The sequence below is a fragment of the Plectropomus leopardus genome, chromosome 16 (assembly GCF_026936395.1).
Source record: "Plectropomus leopardus strain MGB_pleo_1.0 chromosome 16, ASM2693639v1, whole genome shotgun sequence".
NCBI classification, from domain to species: domain Eukaryota; kingdom Metazoa; phylum Chordata; class Actinopteri; order Perciformes; family Serranidae; genus Plectropomus; species Plectropomus leopardus.
In genome coordinates, this window is record NC_142191.1 from 23,233,618 (window position 1) to 23,251,779 (window position 18,162).

Genomic DNA, 18,162 nt, shown 5'->3' on the forward strand with positions numbered 1-18,162 from the left:
TTAGAGCCCAAATGAAACAGATAAACTGTTTTATTTGAGTTGATCAAGCTTCTTTATGGTGAATATAAGCTTGTTTTCTGTCCTCTATCAGTTAACCAGATTTCTTTAGGTTTTTAAGTGTTGGTCGTTTTTTTCTTTTTTTGTGTGTGTGTAAGTGTAGCATTTATTTTTAAGTTTTCTTTTTCATATTGATGACATATCTGATTACTTGAATCTAGAAGAATGAAACAAGCTGTTGCCGATTGTCTCTCTACTACTACTTTTCTGTCTCTCGTCACGCCTCATCACTCTTTTCTTTTGAACCTTGTTGACTCTCTTTACATTACTGCAACCCTCCATTTTACTTGTGTCACTGTCAAGTATTTTCATACTCACTCCACCCCCCCAATTCCTATCTTTAACATCATGTGTTCGCTCACCTGTCTGCCTCTCTGACAGGTTGTCGTAACAGGGTATAATTTTGAATCGATTATCAGGCTCTTCAAACCGCAGCTGAACAGGTAATGATGATAATGACAGAGAGGTGAGATGCTGAGGAAGGGGAGAGAATGGGGGTGTTAGGGATAAAGGAACATATAAAGTTACAGAAAGAGAGATATACAGTACAGTAGAGAGGGCATGGAGGTGGGAAGAGGAACCAGCAGTAAAAGCCTCATAATGCCACTTGTCACATGTCACAGAAAACTGCCAGCTGAGTAGATATAATGAAAGTGACACTGACAAGTGGCAGGAGAAGGTCTGGATATCAAAATCCATTTTTCAACCCATTTTTAAAGCAGCTTTAAGTGATTTCTGACCACGAGAGAGCAGAAATTGGACTTCAGAACAAACTCAAAGTGACAGACCTCGACATCGCAGCTCCATCAAATTATAACGTTCTTAAAGAAATAGTTTGACCTTTGGGGGAAATACAATTCACTTTCTTGCAGATAGTGAGAAAACTGACACCTCATTGTTGTCTTTGTGGTAAATATAAAGCTACAGTCAAGAGACAATTAGACAGCAGCAGAGACCCCAGGAAGTGAGTGCTCCCAGAGAAGAAACAGTCCGACACACAACCCCTCAAAAACCACAAATTATTGTTTTCATGATATTAAAGACCCTGTCCAATGAAAATCAAGTTTCTTACCTTGTCAACATGTAACATAAGCAATCAACCCCATTGCTGAGCATTATTAGCTTGGAACAACTGTGTACCAATGACAGTCTTAAAAAACATGGATTCTGACCTTGTTGATTTGTTACATCACAAATCCAATGAACCAATCCCGTCAACTTTTTGGGACCCCCTTTAAAATGAGATGATGCTTTTATCTTGATGTAATAATTTTACTTAAACTTGCAAAACAAGGGGTATCAGAGGAGAAGCCAGGTGGACCTGTGTCTCAGTATTTTGCAAGATAAGCTTCAGCTCATCTTGCCAAGCCTGGTGATCGGAAAAAAGGTTTTTCTAACATTAGGAAGATACTGTTAGCTGTTTGATCACATTGTCAAATTAAGTGCTTTTGTTATCTTTTACTGTTTACAAGCAGTGGTTTGTGTGTTTGATGAACACATTCAAAGGTGAGGAGGTGCACTTAGGCTGCAAGCAAGCATCTGAGGGGAGGGCTTCATTTGCATATTTATAGATCTGCACATACTAAATGAAGCAAAAGTGTAGCATTACAATTTATCCATTTTAAGGTATGAAAGGAAAATTTTCATTGAAAAAACAACCCTACCAAGTATGTAGTTTTATGAACAGAGATGGATTTTAAGTAGGGCCGTGAGCTTTAACACATTAATCGTGAAGTGAATAAGGTCCTGTATAACCAGTTTTTTTATGGCATTATTCATTGGCCAACATTCCTGTCTTTAACAGGCTGTAACAGGCTGAGTTGTAAAGCTAGAGTGATGATACTGATATCATCTGAAACAAGACAACCTAAGGAGTCCTAGCTTCTCAGTAAGGGGGCTGAATATAGGCTAAATAGGCTAAATTTTGGAAATGTAAAAACAGTATGGCCATTTCACAGGGCTCCTTTGACCTCTGACCTAAACATATGTAATTGAAAAGAGGTTCTGTGAGTACCAGTGAGTCTCCCCTTTACTGACATGCCCATTTTATGCTCCTCTCATGCATTTTCTTTTTTTTTGCCATCATTTGATTCCTAATTAAGACAGTCTGGTAAGATTTTCTTAACCTTGTCAATATGGACTTCAAAACTGTTTTGAAATGCAAAATAACAGAATCAAAAACATGATTTCAAAAGCATGCAATTAATCGTGATTAACTATTGAAATTCTGTGATTAATCGTGATTTTAAAAATTAATCGTTTGACAGCCCTCATTTTTAGGAGCTGAATCAAGTGGCTACCCCAGAGGCTAACAAATGAAGCCAGTTCTTTGAATGGCCACTTGAGGCTGGCTCCAGAACAGAGTAAAACCATAACTAAATGATAAAATGCCCAAATTTACATCAGAAATAAACATGTCTACAGCCTTGTACAAAAAAACCTTTTCATCTCTGCAACTAATTTACCCATTAATAACTGCTGTACAGGGGGTACAGTTTTATATAACATACCTGTTTACACTTCATTTAGGCTTAAAGTAAGACTTAATTAGGAGCGGACTGCTTTTAATGACAGGCTGTCAGATCCACTCCTCACTTTGCCACAGTGCCATACTCTCGCACATCTGACTGAAAAAAAAAAACAGGTGGGGACGGCCCAAATGCCAGACTCAAGGCTTCAGAACGGGAGTCCACAAACCAATGAACGAGGTCACGGTGCCTACGTCCATTATTTTTACGGTCTATGGTTTTAATCAGTGTTTTAAGAGTACCTTTAAACATACAAGATCTAAAGTGTTAATTCACCATCTTTAAAGGTGCTGATTCCCTGTTTCCTGTCTTTATGCTAAACTATGCTAACAATTTTATGACATTAGGCCAACAGAGAAAACCAGATATTAGAGTGGTATCAATATCCTAAGCAGCTGAGCGTGTCGTCAATCTTTATCTAACTCAGCAGGAAAGTGAATGAGCATATTTCCCAAAATGTCAAACCAGTCGTTAACTCTTTTGAGAAGCTAACAGCCACTCGCATGTTCCACACAGCAACCCAGTGTTAAAAGAGTAACATATGAGCTATATTTCTCATTCCCTGTCAAATAAAAGTCCAATTTTCCTCAAACCAATTTCCGGGTCTTTAGTGGGCAATTTTTTCCAAATGGTGCCAAGACCAGTGGAGCTCCAGGACCTGAACACAACATGAGAAACATCAGAAAAATGATAATTTGGCCTGCTGTGTTTTCATTTCTGCCACCTACCAAGAACTGCAGACATTAGGCAAATTAGACCAATAATGGATTAAAAACTGTTTGAAACTGTATTTTGCATACAAAATAGTACACATTATTTTCTTTGTAATTAATTGTTAAGATATGTGTGGAAGCTTTTTGAATCAGTTGTAAAGGACACATGAAGAGGATGAAAAGGAAGTAGTGTCTCTAAAGTTTTCAGGATCTGCTGAGAGTTTTTCCATCTTGTGAGCATTTAAGTTTAGAAAAGAGAGGAAATTAATAACTTTCATGCTTGATATGCTTTAACATGTCAACTTTAAAGGTATAATGTTGGTTCAGACTAGTCACTGTTCTACATTAATTTAGGGCATATTTCTCCTGTTTTTCAGAAGAAAGACGTGGCATTAAATTAGAAATCCTTTAATCAAGTTTTATTACTTAGCTTTTTATGTGCTTCAAAGTTTATTAGAGCCCTGTCTGGTGCTGTTTTTGATACCCAGCCCTTGATTGGAGGGCTGTTAGTATCTGTGATGGTTAAAAATGAACCTGCACCTCTGGTCTACTTACTTTCTTATTATCTGATGCATACAACATTGAATAAAGCTACTGAAAGCACATCTGCAGTTATAATTGTTGGCATTTAGCTGACACTCTTAACCAGAGCCAGTAACTGTGTTTTCATCCAAGTATTTTATGCAAATTATGACATATTCAATTAGGAATGCTGAATAGAAACAGCAAGTTTCAACAGAAAAAAAAAACTTCACACACACCAAAAAAGAAAAAAAAGCTTTCATGCTTGTCTTAGTCAAAGAGGGTTTTTCATCTAGAAAGACATTATGCAATAGTGATGGGAATGCATTTGTTAAATAAATTATGACCTAGGGATGTTTGCAGCCTAATGTTGTCTGAAAAATATTTCTCTAGCACAGCCTCACAGAAATGCTTACCCCGTCTTTTTCACATACTCAGCATACGTAGAAGACGCAGTTATATTTAAGTTTTTTATGTTTAATCCAAACAGCCTCATGTTTACACATGTGGATAAGACGCAGTTTCCACCATCTCTCTGCTTCAAAATATGTGTCAGAAATATGTTTGTATTAGGGATGTCAGCAGTTAAACATTGAGTGGTTAACCAACAAGGATATTTTTGACTGGCTATGCATGTTAGTGTATAGATTAGTTTAGGCTGTCCTGAGTTAGTTTACTGCACTGCTCTCAACCCTCAACAGGGTCTGGTGGAAGCAAGCTAGTGGCGCCACTCATTTGGCAATTACTGCCATTTTAACCCCACAGCGCTGCTGTGAAAACAATGCACCCACCCTTAAGTGGCTCAAATTTAAGCCACAAAGTGTTGCAAGTAGCCGGCTCCCACTTGACCCAGGTGTTGTGAAGCGCAGAGTAGCCAAGGTTAGTGTTAGCTAACCAGTTGGGCGGTAGGCAGTGGGCACTGCTGTATGTTTTTGAATGGTAACGATACCAGCTGGCTCTCTGTCAGCAAAGATGACATAAGACAAATAAAAAAACATTAAAATATCACCAATTCTTAAAAGATGTCATTTTGAAATACGGCACCAAAGCTCACTGAGGCAGTAGAGCACAAGATGAAAAGAGCTCTTGTATTCATGTCATTATGTGTTTTTTCTTAAAAATGAACGGGTTAGTTGGATGTCGGCCTATCAAAAGCATTGTTACCAGAACTGACATCTCTACTTTGTAGGCCTATATAATTTTGTAATTGCTTTTCATGGCTTCTATGATCAGACAGTTAAAGGTTTTTTTTTTCCAGATGCTGTATTTTTATTAGTGTGCCATTTCTCTTCATGTTGTGCTTTTGTTCCTGGTTTTAAAATCAAACTGGGTACTCTTATTGGCTCAAAACCAACCCATCTTCACCACTTGCCTCCTTTTTTTTCTCTTTAGGATGATCACAGCTGACATTTAATCTCTGTGCACCACAAACAGGGCTGGACTCTGTTAATGACACATGCATATGGATGAGCCTTCACTGACAATCAGCGAGGCGAACATAAAAGTACAGCTCAGCTGGCTGGAGGCTCACCGCAAATAACAACCCCTTTACACACAAACACACATATAATACCGTGGTATATCACAGACTGTAGGAATGTCCTCTTCATTATTACACACATATATCTCTCCCTGTGTCATGTGTGGGTGATCTACGGATGGTCCAACAATCTAAACCAGCATACATGTAGGTGGCCTGTGCGTGTGTTACAATCTTTCATCTATGTTGCAGATCACGTGTCCGTGGGTGGCCTAGGTGACAGTTTCTATGAGTACCTGCTCAAGGCCTGGCTGATGTCTGACAAGACTGACGAGGAGGGCAAGAAGATGTATTATGATGCCCTGCAGGTAATAAACACATACACACACACACACACGCACGCACGCACACACACACACACAATCTCTACAATAAGTCTTAAGGTGACTTTGACTCATGAAGTACGAAGCAGGAGGCGGATTTATTGTTAGTTTAACTCACAGACTTCAGTAGAGCTGCAACAATTAGTCAATCTGCAACTATTTTGATAATTAGTCATATGAGTCATTTTCCACGCAGATGCCAAATATTTTCTGGTTCCAGCCTCAATTTTGTGAAGATTTCTCTGTTTTATGTGATGGCAAACTGTCGTCAGAGGTGCAGTCTGTTCGATTTAGTGGCATCGAGAGATGAGGTTGTGGATCACGTTTGTAGCAAATGTACAGTGGCCTTTATGTACCTAAAAACAAAATAGGCCCATATTTGGTTTGTCCCTTTTGGACTACTATAAAAACATGGCGATGCAACATGGCGGACTCATTGGAAGAGGACCTGTTTCTTATGTAGATATGAAGGACTCAGTCTTGGCTAACAAAAACACAATTCTCAGTTTCGGGTGATTGTACACTGGTAAAAAATTGTCTTGGACATTGTATCGTCCCAAGTGATAAATTACGTGTAGTTACAGCTGTAGTCTTAACATTTTTTCCCCTGCTTATTCTTACGCCTCATCTTCTTCAATTTATTCAGTTTCTTTTTCAGCTTCTTCTTGCTCCTCAGTTTCTTAAGCCTCTTCTTCTTCAGCTTCTTTTCATTTTCAGCTTCAGCTTCTTCTTTAACCTCTTCTTCTCCAGTTTCTTCTTCTTCTTCTTCTTCCTCAGCTTCTTCTTCATCTTCTTCTTCCTCTTCTTCTTCAGCCTAATCCTCCAGCTACAGAAAGTCAGCTGCCACATTTAGGGTTCCTCACCGTGTCTGACAAACACTTTCAGACACAGTAAACAGTATTGTTTACTAAACAAATAAATCAAATGAAAGAATAACTATTGATATAGTAATATAGAATATTTAATTGTTTAATAATTTTTCGTTCAGTGTCTATTGACTGTGAATTATAGATTTTTTTTTTTCTGTTTGCAGGGTTTTTTCCTGTAACAGCTTTAATCGTATTACTGAAAGAGAAATCATATGTCACCTGTCTGCAGGTCCCTAAATGTACCATCTGTGAATGGTTTTAAAACGCCTTATGTGTCCCAACCATCACATCAGGTTATGGCACTGATCTCTATGGGCTGTAATTTCCAGTCTGTCGCACCTCTTCTACCACTGAGAACTGGTTTGTTGCATGGCTGAAAGCAATGTGACACTGCGCTGTATTTTTCAACATCAGCGTATAAATGTGTGAAACACTACATTGGTAACCACTAGGAACTATGAATGTAAAATTTATAGCTGGTGACCTCGAACTGGAAGTTGTTGTTATTGAATGGCTAAAATCAGGGTTTGAACATGCTGTTTACAGACGGGGGGCTGCATAGATTTTCTCCACAGGATTTTGCATCCCTCATGCACCCTCTCAGTTATAATAAGTGGCTGCTTGATTATAGTGGACAAAAAACAAGAGGTCAGCTTTGGAGACTGAAGAGTGGTCTTGCTGTGATATTTATTTTCCTTGCAGGGGGGGGGGTATGACAAGATTTTATTCGCCCAAATAACCTTGAAGCGGTTTCACGTGAGATAATGAAAGGAATCATTTAAATGATTATCACCATAAATACTTTCTGCGGCGGACCAAGATCATTTCTGGTGTTTGACTAGATTAAATTTGTTTGACTTATTTTTATTTTTATTTTGCTGAAAGTGGCATTTTTAAGATAAAGTGTTCACTATCTTTCACTTGGACCACTGCAGTGCCTAAAATTTCAAATATTTTGTGTTTCTTTTTTAATCTTTTGGAGATAGTGAGATGATGGCACAGACAGAAATAAATGCAGTTTCATATAAGAAGACAAAGACAGGGAGCAGATGAATTTACAGCCTCCTAAAGTGAACAGACAGATATTATACACACACACACACGCAGAAAGCTTTTCTCTGTTTAAACAAATTGTCAACTTAAGTTGTGGTGACAAGCGATGGGTCTCAGCTGGAGAGAGCTGACTCCTCAATTGTTTTTCTGTAACATGCTGGGGAGCAAATATATTATGTGGCAACTAAAATAAGAGGAGAATTAACCATGCAGGGATACTTTACCCATAATCCCTTCCGATCTCTAAGGATTATAGGCCTCCTTGATTTATTTGCCAAGAACACGCCTGGGAAGAGAGAGAAAAGCAACAGGATGAATATCTGAGTCACAGCAGGAAAACGATATGATATCCTGCTCCAGTTCTGTAAAGGCTGGGTGTTTTAAAGGGTCAGTGCACCCAAAACACATCCAGATTAATCATTTCACTCAGGTGTCACTCAGACACTGAAGGTTGTGCACCTATTGTGTATAAGAATAAATATATGCAGATAAAACAACTCATATTTTACTCAGTCACAAGCACACAAATAAACATTTTAATTGTTTAAATAGCAGAAAAGTGTAATTGCTGCTTAACTGCTAACAACAAGAAATGTGTAACTTGTCATTGTTTCTGGAAAGAACTGTTGCTGTTCCCATTTGAAAAGCTACATTTTAATAACAATAACAATACATATTTAAAAAATATTTGGTGAAAATAGTAGTCTGGTTAAAGGGATAGTTCAGATTTTTTTGAAATGAAGGCATGTGGGGTTCTTATCCATAGTCTCTGTATTAACTACACTAGATGCTGGTCTGTGTTCCCCCACAGACAGCTTTTTTCTGGTAGATAACTGTAACTGTTATATTGCTTTCTGCAAAACAAGACCCCACAAAAAAAAAACAGTAATTTAGCATTGCTGAACACAGGAGCTGCTCCTGGACCACTGCCTCGATCGGTTAGTTAGTTTGTGTTATGTTGTGACTTTTGCATTTAACAGGATTAGTTCAGATTCACCAAAGTCGCACAATTACACAGACAAGCTTTATATATCGAAGCAGCTTTAGAGCAGCAGCTCCCGGGTCAGTGAGGTAAAATTTTGTCAATTTAGTCTGGTGGCTTTGATAAGATTATAGATGTGAGTATAGATGTTAAAGACTTTCCCATCGGAAAGGACTGTCTATATAGCGTATGCTTAGCAGGTTCAGTTGCAATAAAATGAAAAATATGCTCATCTTTACAGCTACACTTTCAGATTTGCCTGGTGATGAGAAGAGGATGATAACAAGTTATAGGGTCAACGTTCGACTCATGTCTGCATTACAACTTATAGAATTGAGGATTGAGGACCAAATCTAACTCACAACTTATAAACCCTTTTATCACTCTTTCTTTTTCAGGCCATAGAAACCAACCTGATGAGGAAGTCGAGTGGCGGGCTGACCTACATAGCGGAGTGGAAGGGGGGGCTGCTGGAGCACAAGATGGGTCACCTGACCTGTTTCGCAGGTGGCATGATCGCTCTGGGTGCTGATGGGGCGCCCAGCGAAAAGACGGGCCACCAGATGGAGCAGGCCGCCGAGATCGCCCGGACCTGTCACGAGTCTTATGCCAGAACAGGTAAATATGCACACAGAGGACGTTAAAATGATTCGTGTTTTCCATTTAATCGAACACTGGTTTTAAGTCTGACAGCCAGTTTTGATTCAGAGCATCAGATGCAAATTTGGTCACATTTTTTTTTGTTCATAGTTGTCAATTCCTTATACTTTTAGTCAGGGAAATATCTTTTTTTTTCAAATAATTTCTATCAAAATAAATCAGAAATTGTTGTTATGGTCTTATTGAAAACTGTCTAGATCCACAGTTGTTGTACTGAAAAGTAGTGGGAACCAATTATATTTTTCAGTATGCCATATTACTCATTTCAGGTGGTTATTACTCATCATCAGTTATATTTCTTATAGAGAAGGCATCTTCTTCTTAACGTAGGGATGTCAGGCTGAATGCTGTCCATGTACTTGTCATCAAATTAGCATACATTTAAATAAAAGTGATTTCATTTTTAAAAAGAGTCTTTATTTTATTCATTCATATGTCCAATTTTATGGGGATGTAAGGTTTTTTTTATCTTCTATCAAATTATTGACATAATAACGTTATTTTGAAATGTGGCTTAGGTAAACATATCGATAATTTAAGGTAATTTCAAAAATAAAGTCAAAAGAAATTAATTAAGTCACAATTAAATATTCTTGCCCTTACCTGATGTTTCCTTTCATACAGTTATGTGAAAGTTATTAAGATAAAATGAGTCTGTATGCTGCTTTATATCTACAATATTTTCTCCTCTCTAGCCTTGAAGCTGGGCCCAGAAGCATTTCGTTTTGATGGCGGGGTTGAGGCCATCGCCACCCGCCAGAACGAGAAATACTTCATCCTCCGTCCTGAGGTCATAGAAACCTACATGTACATGTGGAGGTTCACCCATGACCCCAAATACAGGGAGTGGGGCTGGGAGGCTGTTCAGGTAAAACATTTGTAAATTGAAGTGGAAAATTGCTTTTTGCCATATTGTGTTCAGCAAGATCTTGGCAGATTGGACAAAAAATGTCCTCATACTGCAAGTAGAATTTAGTCAGATTTTATTTCTGTGATGTAAGGCACTTCAGCTCACACTGAATTATTGGGCAGTTTTTCAAATGCTCCCAAAAAACAACAGGAATCAGGAAGGAAGGTTACAGGAGGTCAATCTATTTAATATATTTTTATATTTAGTGAATATCTGCCATGAGGTTCAGTGATACTTTAAGAACATAAAGAGCTTGATTGATGTTGCCAGTCACTGATCTTCCTGTCTTACTCTCTTCCTGTTGTGTGCGTCTTCATCACCATCCCTCATTCAGGCCTTGGAGCAGCACTGTAAAGTAGAAGGAGGCTACAGCGGCGTCAGAGACGTCTATGCTTCAACTCCCAACCACGATGATGTGCAGCAGAGCTTCTACTTAGCCGAGACACTCAAGTAAGTTGCACAAGCTCTTTTCACAGCACGCACAGCGTTCACTGCTTTGCTCTTATGATTGTGCTGTCATTGTACTTTATGGAAGGACGGGGCCCCTGCATCCCCGAACTGACAGAGGTGTCAAACACACACAAACACAAACATGAAGTATCATTCATTCAGACAAAGCTCCAGAGAGATGCTAAGGTTACTGGCAAGGTCAGTTTCTAACACAAACACACTCCACATTGAGTGAATCTAAGAGACATTTGCAACTGTCATCTTTGGATAAAATCTGTTTAATCTTTCAGATTAAAATCTGTATATTGAGAGATCAATTTGTTATCATATCACAATATTAGCTTAGCTTATAGTTAGCAAGTTGGAAACCCCTATCTTGCATTGCTCTTGGATAGTAGAAAGCTGTCATTAGTGACTTGATGAATAACAAATGTTATAATGGGCTACATAAGTTAGATTTACATTAGCTGGTGAAGTAATTTGACAAGCTGGCCCATTAAAATAGTGATAATGTTAGCGAGCAAGCAAGCTATGGTTAGCCAGCTAGCTGTCACAGGGCAATATTTTAATATTGCAACATGTCACACTAAATGCATGAGGTTTGCACACGACAAGCACCGGAGTGACAAGGTAAACCTTTATGCCAGCTCTGGGAAAAGTATTTTGTGTCTGTGTGACATGAAACACGTCAGTAAAAAGGTAAATGGAGGCTGTAGGCTGATGTTAAGGACGCAGGGGTCAAAACATTCTCTTAGTCCTTGAGGACGCTCACTGAATTTGTGTTTTTAAAAAAAAAAAACATTCAATGATTAGTGAAAAAGCCACCTCAATGCAGTCTTTTCAGTATTATGCTATTGCCGCAGGAACAGGCAGAGTTGCTGCCAGCCTTTGACCTCTGCTTCAGAGTGCATGCTTGGAGGGACTGTTGTTAAAATGCTATCTGAATACGCCAGACTATACATTTTAGCTTTTAAAGCTTTTTTAAAAACTGTTTATTTAGTATTTAATTTTTCAAAATCATATCATTTCTTGATATAGGACCTTATAAAAATGATTTATTTAAAAATAAATTATTTAAGATTTTAAAAAAAGAAAAGAAAAATGTACACTGTACTTCAGTATACAGTTCTATAAGTTAAACTAAAAAATATATAAATTTGAGATGTACAGAGAGAAGAGGCATTAACAGCAGATTCAGGTTCAGCTACAGTGGAAAACAGCAATGACTTTTGGAATAATATTTCGGTACAATAAAATCTAGTACAACAACCTGCTTTCAGACAGCTTGAAGAGATTTTATTGTAGCTGTGAGTAAAATCCGCCCACTCCAAACTGGACTGATTGAGACCTATTATTATATGAAAATAATTAGACACAAATGTCACACAAGTAAACCGCTCTGAATGCAGGACACAATACAATAAGAGATCAGTTAGCGCCCATGTTTCAGCAAACCCCTGTATCAGTCTATCTACAGAATATCCTCCATACTGAACTCAAACCTCATGCCTGGATGGATCCTGAATAAATAGTAGAGAAAGACAGAAACTGTGAAAAACACCACATGTCCCAGCACACCACAGACTGCTTCTACTTCTCACTACCTCTTAATGGGCGCCTGACATTCCTACTTAACTGCCGTTTTGTGCATTGGAGTTTATATGTGTTAATGTGTGTGCGCGCGTGTGTGTGAGGCTACAAATGGCTCTTTAAATGTGCTGTCAGCCACACAGTGTGACGTCTGGTGGCTAATAGAGCTTTCCCTCTCAGATGGCTCTCCAACTGTGTTCAGGAAGACAGTCTGTTTAAAACCATGAAGAGGAATCACAACTACAGTTTAACAAGTGTGAATGTGTGTGTAGACGTTCTGTATGTGTGTGTGTGTTTGTGTTTTTGTGTTTGTGGAGGAGACAGACAATCTTTCTTATAACACCATCAAATGGCTTTTTTTTTTTTTTTTTTTTTTTTTTAGCCACATTAAATAACTTGTACACATTTGCAGTATTATTTCTCGGCATTCATTTTATTTTTGATTAAGGCTGCATTTGATGATTTTTTTTATTTAATTTAGCTGCCAGTTGTTTTCTGTACCCAATTGTTTAGTCTTTTGGTCAAAAAAGTGTCAGAAAATAGTGAAATATGTCCTTTGCAGTTTACCGGGAGAACAAAGTGATGTCTTCAAACATCTTGTTCTGTCAACTCAAAGTCTAAAAATCTTCAGTTTATTAATGTAGGAGACTGACACTGTGTGCACACTACGGGGACACAGCAACCGCATGACCGGTTACATTGTCACCATTGAAGTGTTGCACAAACACTAGTTAATGTAGTGAAGTGGTTATGGACTTGTGTACAAAATGTACATAAAACAGCTGACCAAGCTTAATAAAACAAAATCACAGCTGGAAACAAAAATATATGATTGGTCGATGCTTTGCAAGCTAGCCTTTGTGTCAGATGCAGTTTTTAAAGCACATTAAATAAATTAAGTTCCTGTTTAAAAGCCTGTTTTTATACAATCACAATGGTAAATAATTCATTTGTGATGCAGCAGCAAAGCCTCTGAACTTTTCTTGCACTCTTCCTCCAAATTTATCGTCCTCTCAGTTTCTCTTACCTCCATCGAAATTTTTTACAGCCTCTCCTGCATCCTCCATCTCTCTCTCCCCCCGTTCACCTCCACCTCTCCTCCGTTTTTTCTTATCATATTTTTTTACCCCCCCCACAGCAGACAGCTGTTGACAGGAAGTCAAGGTTAGCCTAACAGAGCCTGATGGGGCCGAGGTGCCATCCAATCCAGCTTTTTTTATAGGCAGTAAATTTTAACAAGCATCACCTCTACTCCTGATTACACCACACACACACACAAACACACACACAAAGTGAGATGTCTGGACTCTTTCTGCAGGTCCACCACATTGTGACACACAGATAAAAGTATTTTTTTTCTGTCAATCAAACAAAATCAAACTGAACATGTGTAAGTCAGACTGAGATATGAATATCTTTATAGGCATGATAAGATGTTTTCCAGGAGAAGCGGTACAAAGAGAAAACGTCTCATTAGCCTCCCACAGACAAGCAGAGGAAAAAATATGAGTGTAATTGACCACCAGCCTGGACAGCAACACAATGATTGCCTCATCAGTCACATCACATCCGCTGCATCAGAGACGGACCTGAAAATATCAATCCCATTTAGCAGCAAGCCCATAAGTCTAATCCTCCTAATGTTACTCGGGGATCTTGGCATCGTGCGGAGCCACTTCCAGTATCCATCTTTGCGCTGCTGCCAAGGACACGGCCGTACTTCACACTGCTGTCTGCCTTCAATCACTCACTGCTTTCTTGTGGTTTGTTGGCAGGCGGAGGAGGACAGGGACTTGTTGTGGAGGTTGAGAGCTTCGTGGACATGCAGCTCCTCTGCTGAATCATTACTTTAAGTCGGCTGACACACAGATTGTCGCTTGTTTTCAGTCGCATTTTTTAAAATTTTCTCCACAAAAACTAATTTTCCCTCCTTGTATTGATCTCTGTTTTTCTCACTCTTCATGATGAAATTTGAAGAGATCACTGGACCATCTAAAAACTCACTTTATTTACTTGTTTACCTACCCCCACTCCTTTGATGGATAATGTGATTTTTGGAGTTGTTTCATAAGATCTGATGACATTGGCCTGCAGAATTTCATCACTCCAAGTTTCATAAACCGGTCTGATCCCGAGCCCCAACCGCACCCATCCTTCCTTCTCAGTTCCACATCTGTTTCATAATTTTTTTTTGGCAGGATAAATATTGCAACAGCTGAGCACAACATAATATCTCGAACTATCTAAAACACTGAACAAGTAAACAGTTTAGATCCCAAAACGAGTCATCTTTTGCATGTTTATATAATCAAAACATTCTTTCCCCTCAAGATTTCATTGAAAGAGTTTTTATCCATGTACTGATAAACTGCCTGAGCTGCCTGAAAACAGATCATCAGGTGGAGCCTGCAGCAGATCTGCAACAATTGTGGCTTAATTTTGGATCATTTATAGCAAATATATCAATTACCTCAATGACGACTTACAAGCTTTTTCCTTAGCTCTCAACTTCATCACGTTTTCATTGGTGGGTGCAGTTTTCTCAGTGGTATGGAGTAACATTAAACCTTTAGTTAGAGGAACATGTCGCCCTTTTGTGTTTCAGTTACTTACACCTTGTTAAGCATTTTCTTGCATGACTCCACGGTGAGCGATGAGTCCAAAAATGTAGAAATGTCTTGATAAAACTGAGTAAAAGGGATCTGCTTTTAACACCAGCAAAACTATATCAAACCATCCATTTACAAACTAGCACTCAATTTGAGCAGTATAATCCAAGTCTCTCTCCAGTCCTATGCTCAGTACTTCCCAAACATGTATATTTTTGCAAAACCTTAATACATGAGTGAACTTATCCAAGTCTCCTCAGAGCTCCATTGACAAAAACAGTCATTTTACCTCGCTGAACACAAGAGCTGCTGGTCTACCACTGCTTCTGTCTGTAAATTGTGTTAGTTTTTTATTCACCAAACTTACACAATAACACACCCAAACTACAGACAAAAGCAGCAGTAGACCAGCAGCTCCTGTGAGGTAAAATTACTTTTTGTCAGTGGAGTCTGGCTTTGAGGAGAACAAAAATAAAATTCTTTTCAGCTCCCCGTCAGAACGGGCTGTTTGAACATGCGACTGACTCATGAAACTGGGATTATGCTGCACGAGTTGTGTGAAAGTTTGAAAACTGATTTTTGGATTCTTCGCTCATGTTGGAAGCAGGCATGAAAAACAAAGTTTGCCTCACAAATTCAGTGTAACACAGGATGAGTTATTAATATACAAATGGTCATTTGAGGAGTGAAGTATTTATTTAAAATTCTATTTGGTGGGAACCCTGTTTGGTGGATTATTGGATATGGTTACAAACATTCACTGCTGAGAGACTTACATGTTTGTTTGGTTTTTACAGTTTTTTTTCCCATCTTTTCCTCAAATCTTCCCCATTTTATCAATGTTTATTTACTTTCTGGGAGGGTTTTTTTTGAAAATAAGTGGAATATGGGCCTCTCCAACTGCACCTGCTATTTTGGTTCTTATGTAGTTGCAGCGTCACTATGTGCCTTGGGGCTGTGTTAGATGGAAAGATGCGTGCAGAGGGTGTTATGATAAATAAATACACTCCAGGGCCAGACACACCAAAGGTCTCACAACTGCGAGACAGTGGAGCACGGCAACAATGAGTCAACAAATGGAAACTACTCCAAGAAATCATATTGAAAAAGTTTTGAAAGTTTATTTTTCTATCTTTTAAAAGTTTGTTTTTATATAGCTGTGTTGCTGCTGATGCACCACTACTGTAGAGTGTCAAATGTTGAATAACGTCTTTCCGTCTTTGTCTCCCTCAGGTATCTCTACCTGCTTTTCTCTGACGACGACCACCTACCGTTCGACCACTGGGTCTTCAACACCGAGGCTCACCCTCTGCCCGTCATCAAGAAAGACAAAACGGACATACCCAACGAAGTGGAGTAGTGGACTCCTCATACGCTGACTCCCAAAACAAGTGCAAGAACCTCTGATCCTGTATACCTGAGCCTCCAGCTGTCTGTCTGAAAACAGTTTAGCCATTTGGAGCCCCCAATGGTTACAGTTGCCTCTCGATTGGGATGATTTCATTTCGAATGGGATCAAAACAGAATTCAGGCCTGCTGGCGCTGAATTCTTGCTGTAGAATCTTTTTTTGTTTCTTTTTTTTTCCCGTTCAGCTTTGGTCGAGTCCAGACGCCGACCTGAACCAACACATTTACTGCCGGATAACGTAATAACTCATCATAAGACTGCAAGAATAATATCATCAGACAGGTATCGTGATTTTGAATATTCTTGCTTTATCATTCTCTCTGAAGATGTCGTTACATCGTGTGGCAGTTTATTTCACTATCGGTTATTTTAACTCCTTCAGAGGGACAGTCTGAGCAGTTATCACCTTATTCGTCAGTGATTTTTGTTGTTAGCAGCTGGTTTTTGTTATTGTGAAGGAGAACACTGACAGACCTGAACCAGTCGTCTCCCTAAATGTGGATATTTGGGGACCTGAGCTTTGGGAGAAAAACTGCAGCTCTGGTCTGAGGATTACAAGGCTGACTTAGTGAGCTAAAGGACGCTCCGTTCACTTCACACGCGTCCTCTTTTCCTTCTGCTGTACCGCTTCAGTATCCCAATAGGAACCGGTTTCCCTGCGCCAACGCTGGTGCAACACCACCACTCACCTTCTATATCGTCTTAAGAGGAATACTTGCTTTTTTAAATATGTGCAGTTGTCTCTGTGGGAGTAAAGGAAAGACGCAGCACAACCCCAGCCTCTTTTTATAAACCCACAGGACTCTCTGCTTCCTCGCCGTTATCTGAACACCTGACTGCTTCTTCTTTCCTCTGAGTGTTGGGTGTGACACAGGACGACCAGCCACACCAGCTCTCTACCTGCCAGTAATCTCACTTTCTCCCCACGACGTTTACACAGATCTGTTCCTCTTCTTCCGCATATCTCATCTTCAGTTTATCTGACTGTTTGGATCCTGGATTTATTTCTCTTTCTCATTGATTTCTGGGGTTTGACCGATGCAGGTTTTTCAAAGCTGATGACTAACTTTTTTTTTCACCAAATTTCGATATTTGTTTTTCATTTTTCCTCACAAAAATTATATTTGCAGATTTACCCTCTGGATGTTTATTTGTTGCTAAGTGGGGAATAAAATTACAAGGGTTGAAAGTAATTGATGCCTTTGTCTGACCAAACAAAATCTTATCTTAAGGTCCACTTTGCGAAGCTAAACCACATGTCATGGTTCTCTTGGCTGTAATGGAGCATGGAGATGAGCAACAGCTGTGTGATGCTGGTGAAGGCTCTGGAAAAAAAGCTTGTAAATGGACTGTGAGTGAAGTTTTTTATTTTCATTCTTATTTTTGGCACACTACCATTTTGTAAATCACGAATAAACATTCAGGCGCAATAATAATGTTAGATTATGGCCATTAAAGTGAAAGAAATTGAATCTTTTTTCCACCACATAGAGGTGTAATATTCCACAAACACCTTCCACAAATGTTAAGGTCTTTAAACTTGAACTTTTTTTGAGAAAAAAACTAAATCCTTAGACCCTAAACGTCTCTCCTAAAGAGGATACTGATTCATCAGAAAAACCAGGCATCGATCAAACCCTCTTTTTCTGTTGTATCGCTTCTTCTCGTCTCCGTCCTCCAGCTCCAGCGTAGAGCAGCCTGTAGGATCTTCTCTCCTCTATGAGGAGACGCAGACTCTCGACTTTGCTGTAATATTTCACCTTCACAAAAACACCCACACAGAAGAAGCCATACTGATTCAAAACAGCTTTATCATCCTGTCGTTAAGCTTTTTTTGGTGTTGTTTTTTTTCCTTCATCCTCCACACACATCGGGGGGTGTATGTGACTGTATTGATACAAACTGTGTTATTGTTATTGTACATTTCCATCAGAGTACGCACTCATCA

General features: G+C 39.0%; 1 protein-coding gene across 1 annotated transcript in view; it reads left to right on the plus strand.

Moving 5' to 3' along the window:
* The window catches only part of man1a1 (mannosidase, alpha, class 1A, member 1), a 165,989-nt gene extending 148,668 nt beyond the window's left edge, over positions 1 to 17,321 (plus strand). Inside the window, exons 8-12 of the mRNA XM_042503009.2 lie at positions 5,553 to 5,668; positions 8,986 to 9,205; positions 9,943 to 10,115; positions 10,492 to 10,607; positions 16,040 to 17,321. Coding sequence (XP_042358943.1) covers positions 5,553 to 5,668; positions 8,986 to 9,205; positions 9,943 to 10,115; positions 10,492 to 10,607; positions 16,040 to 16,166 — 752 coding nt within the window. The 3' untranslated portion in view covers positions 16,167 to 17,321. The remainder of the gene's footprint in view (positions 1 to 5,552; positions 5,669 to 8,985; positions 9,206 to 9,942; positions 10,116 to 10,491; positions 10,608 to 16,039) is intronic.
* The last annotated feature ends 841 nt before the right edge of the window (positions 17,322 to 18,162 follow it).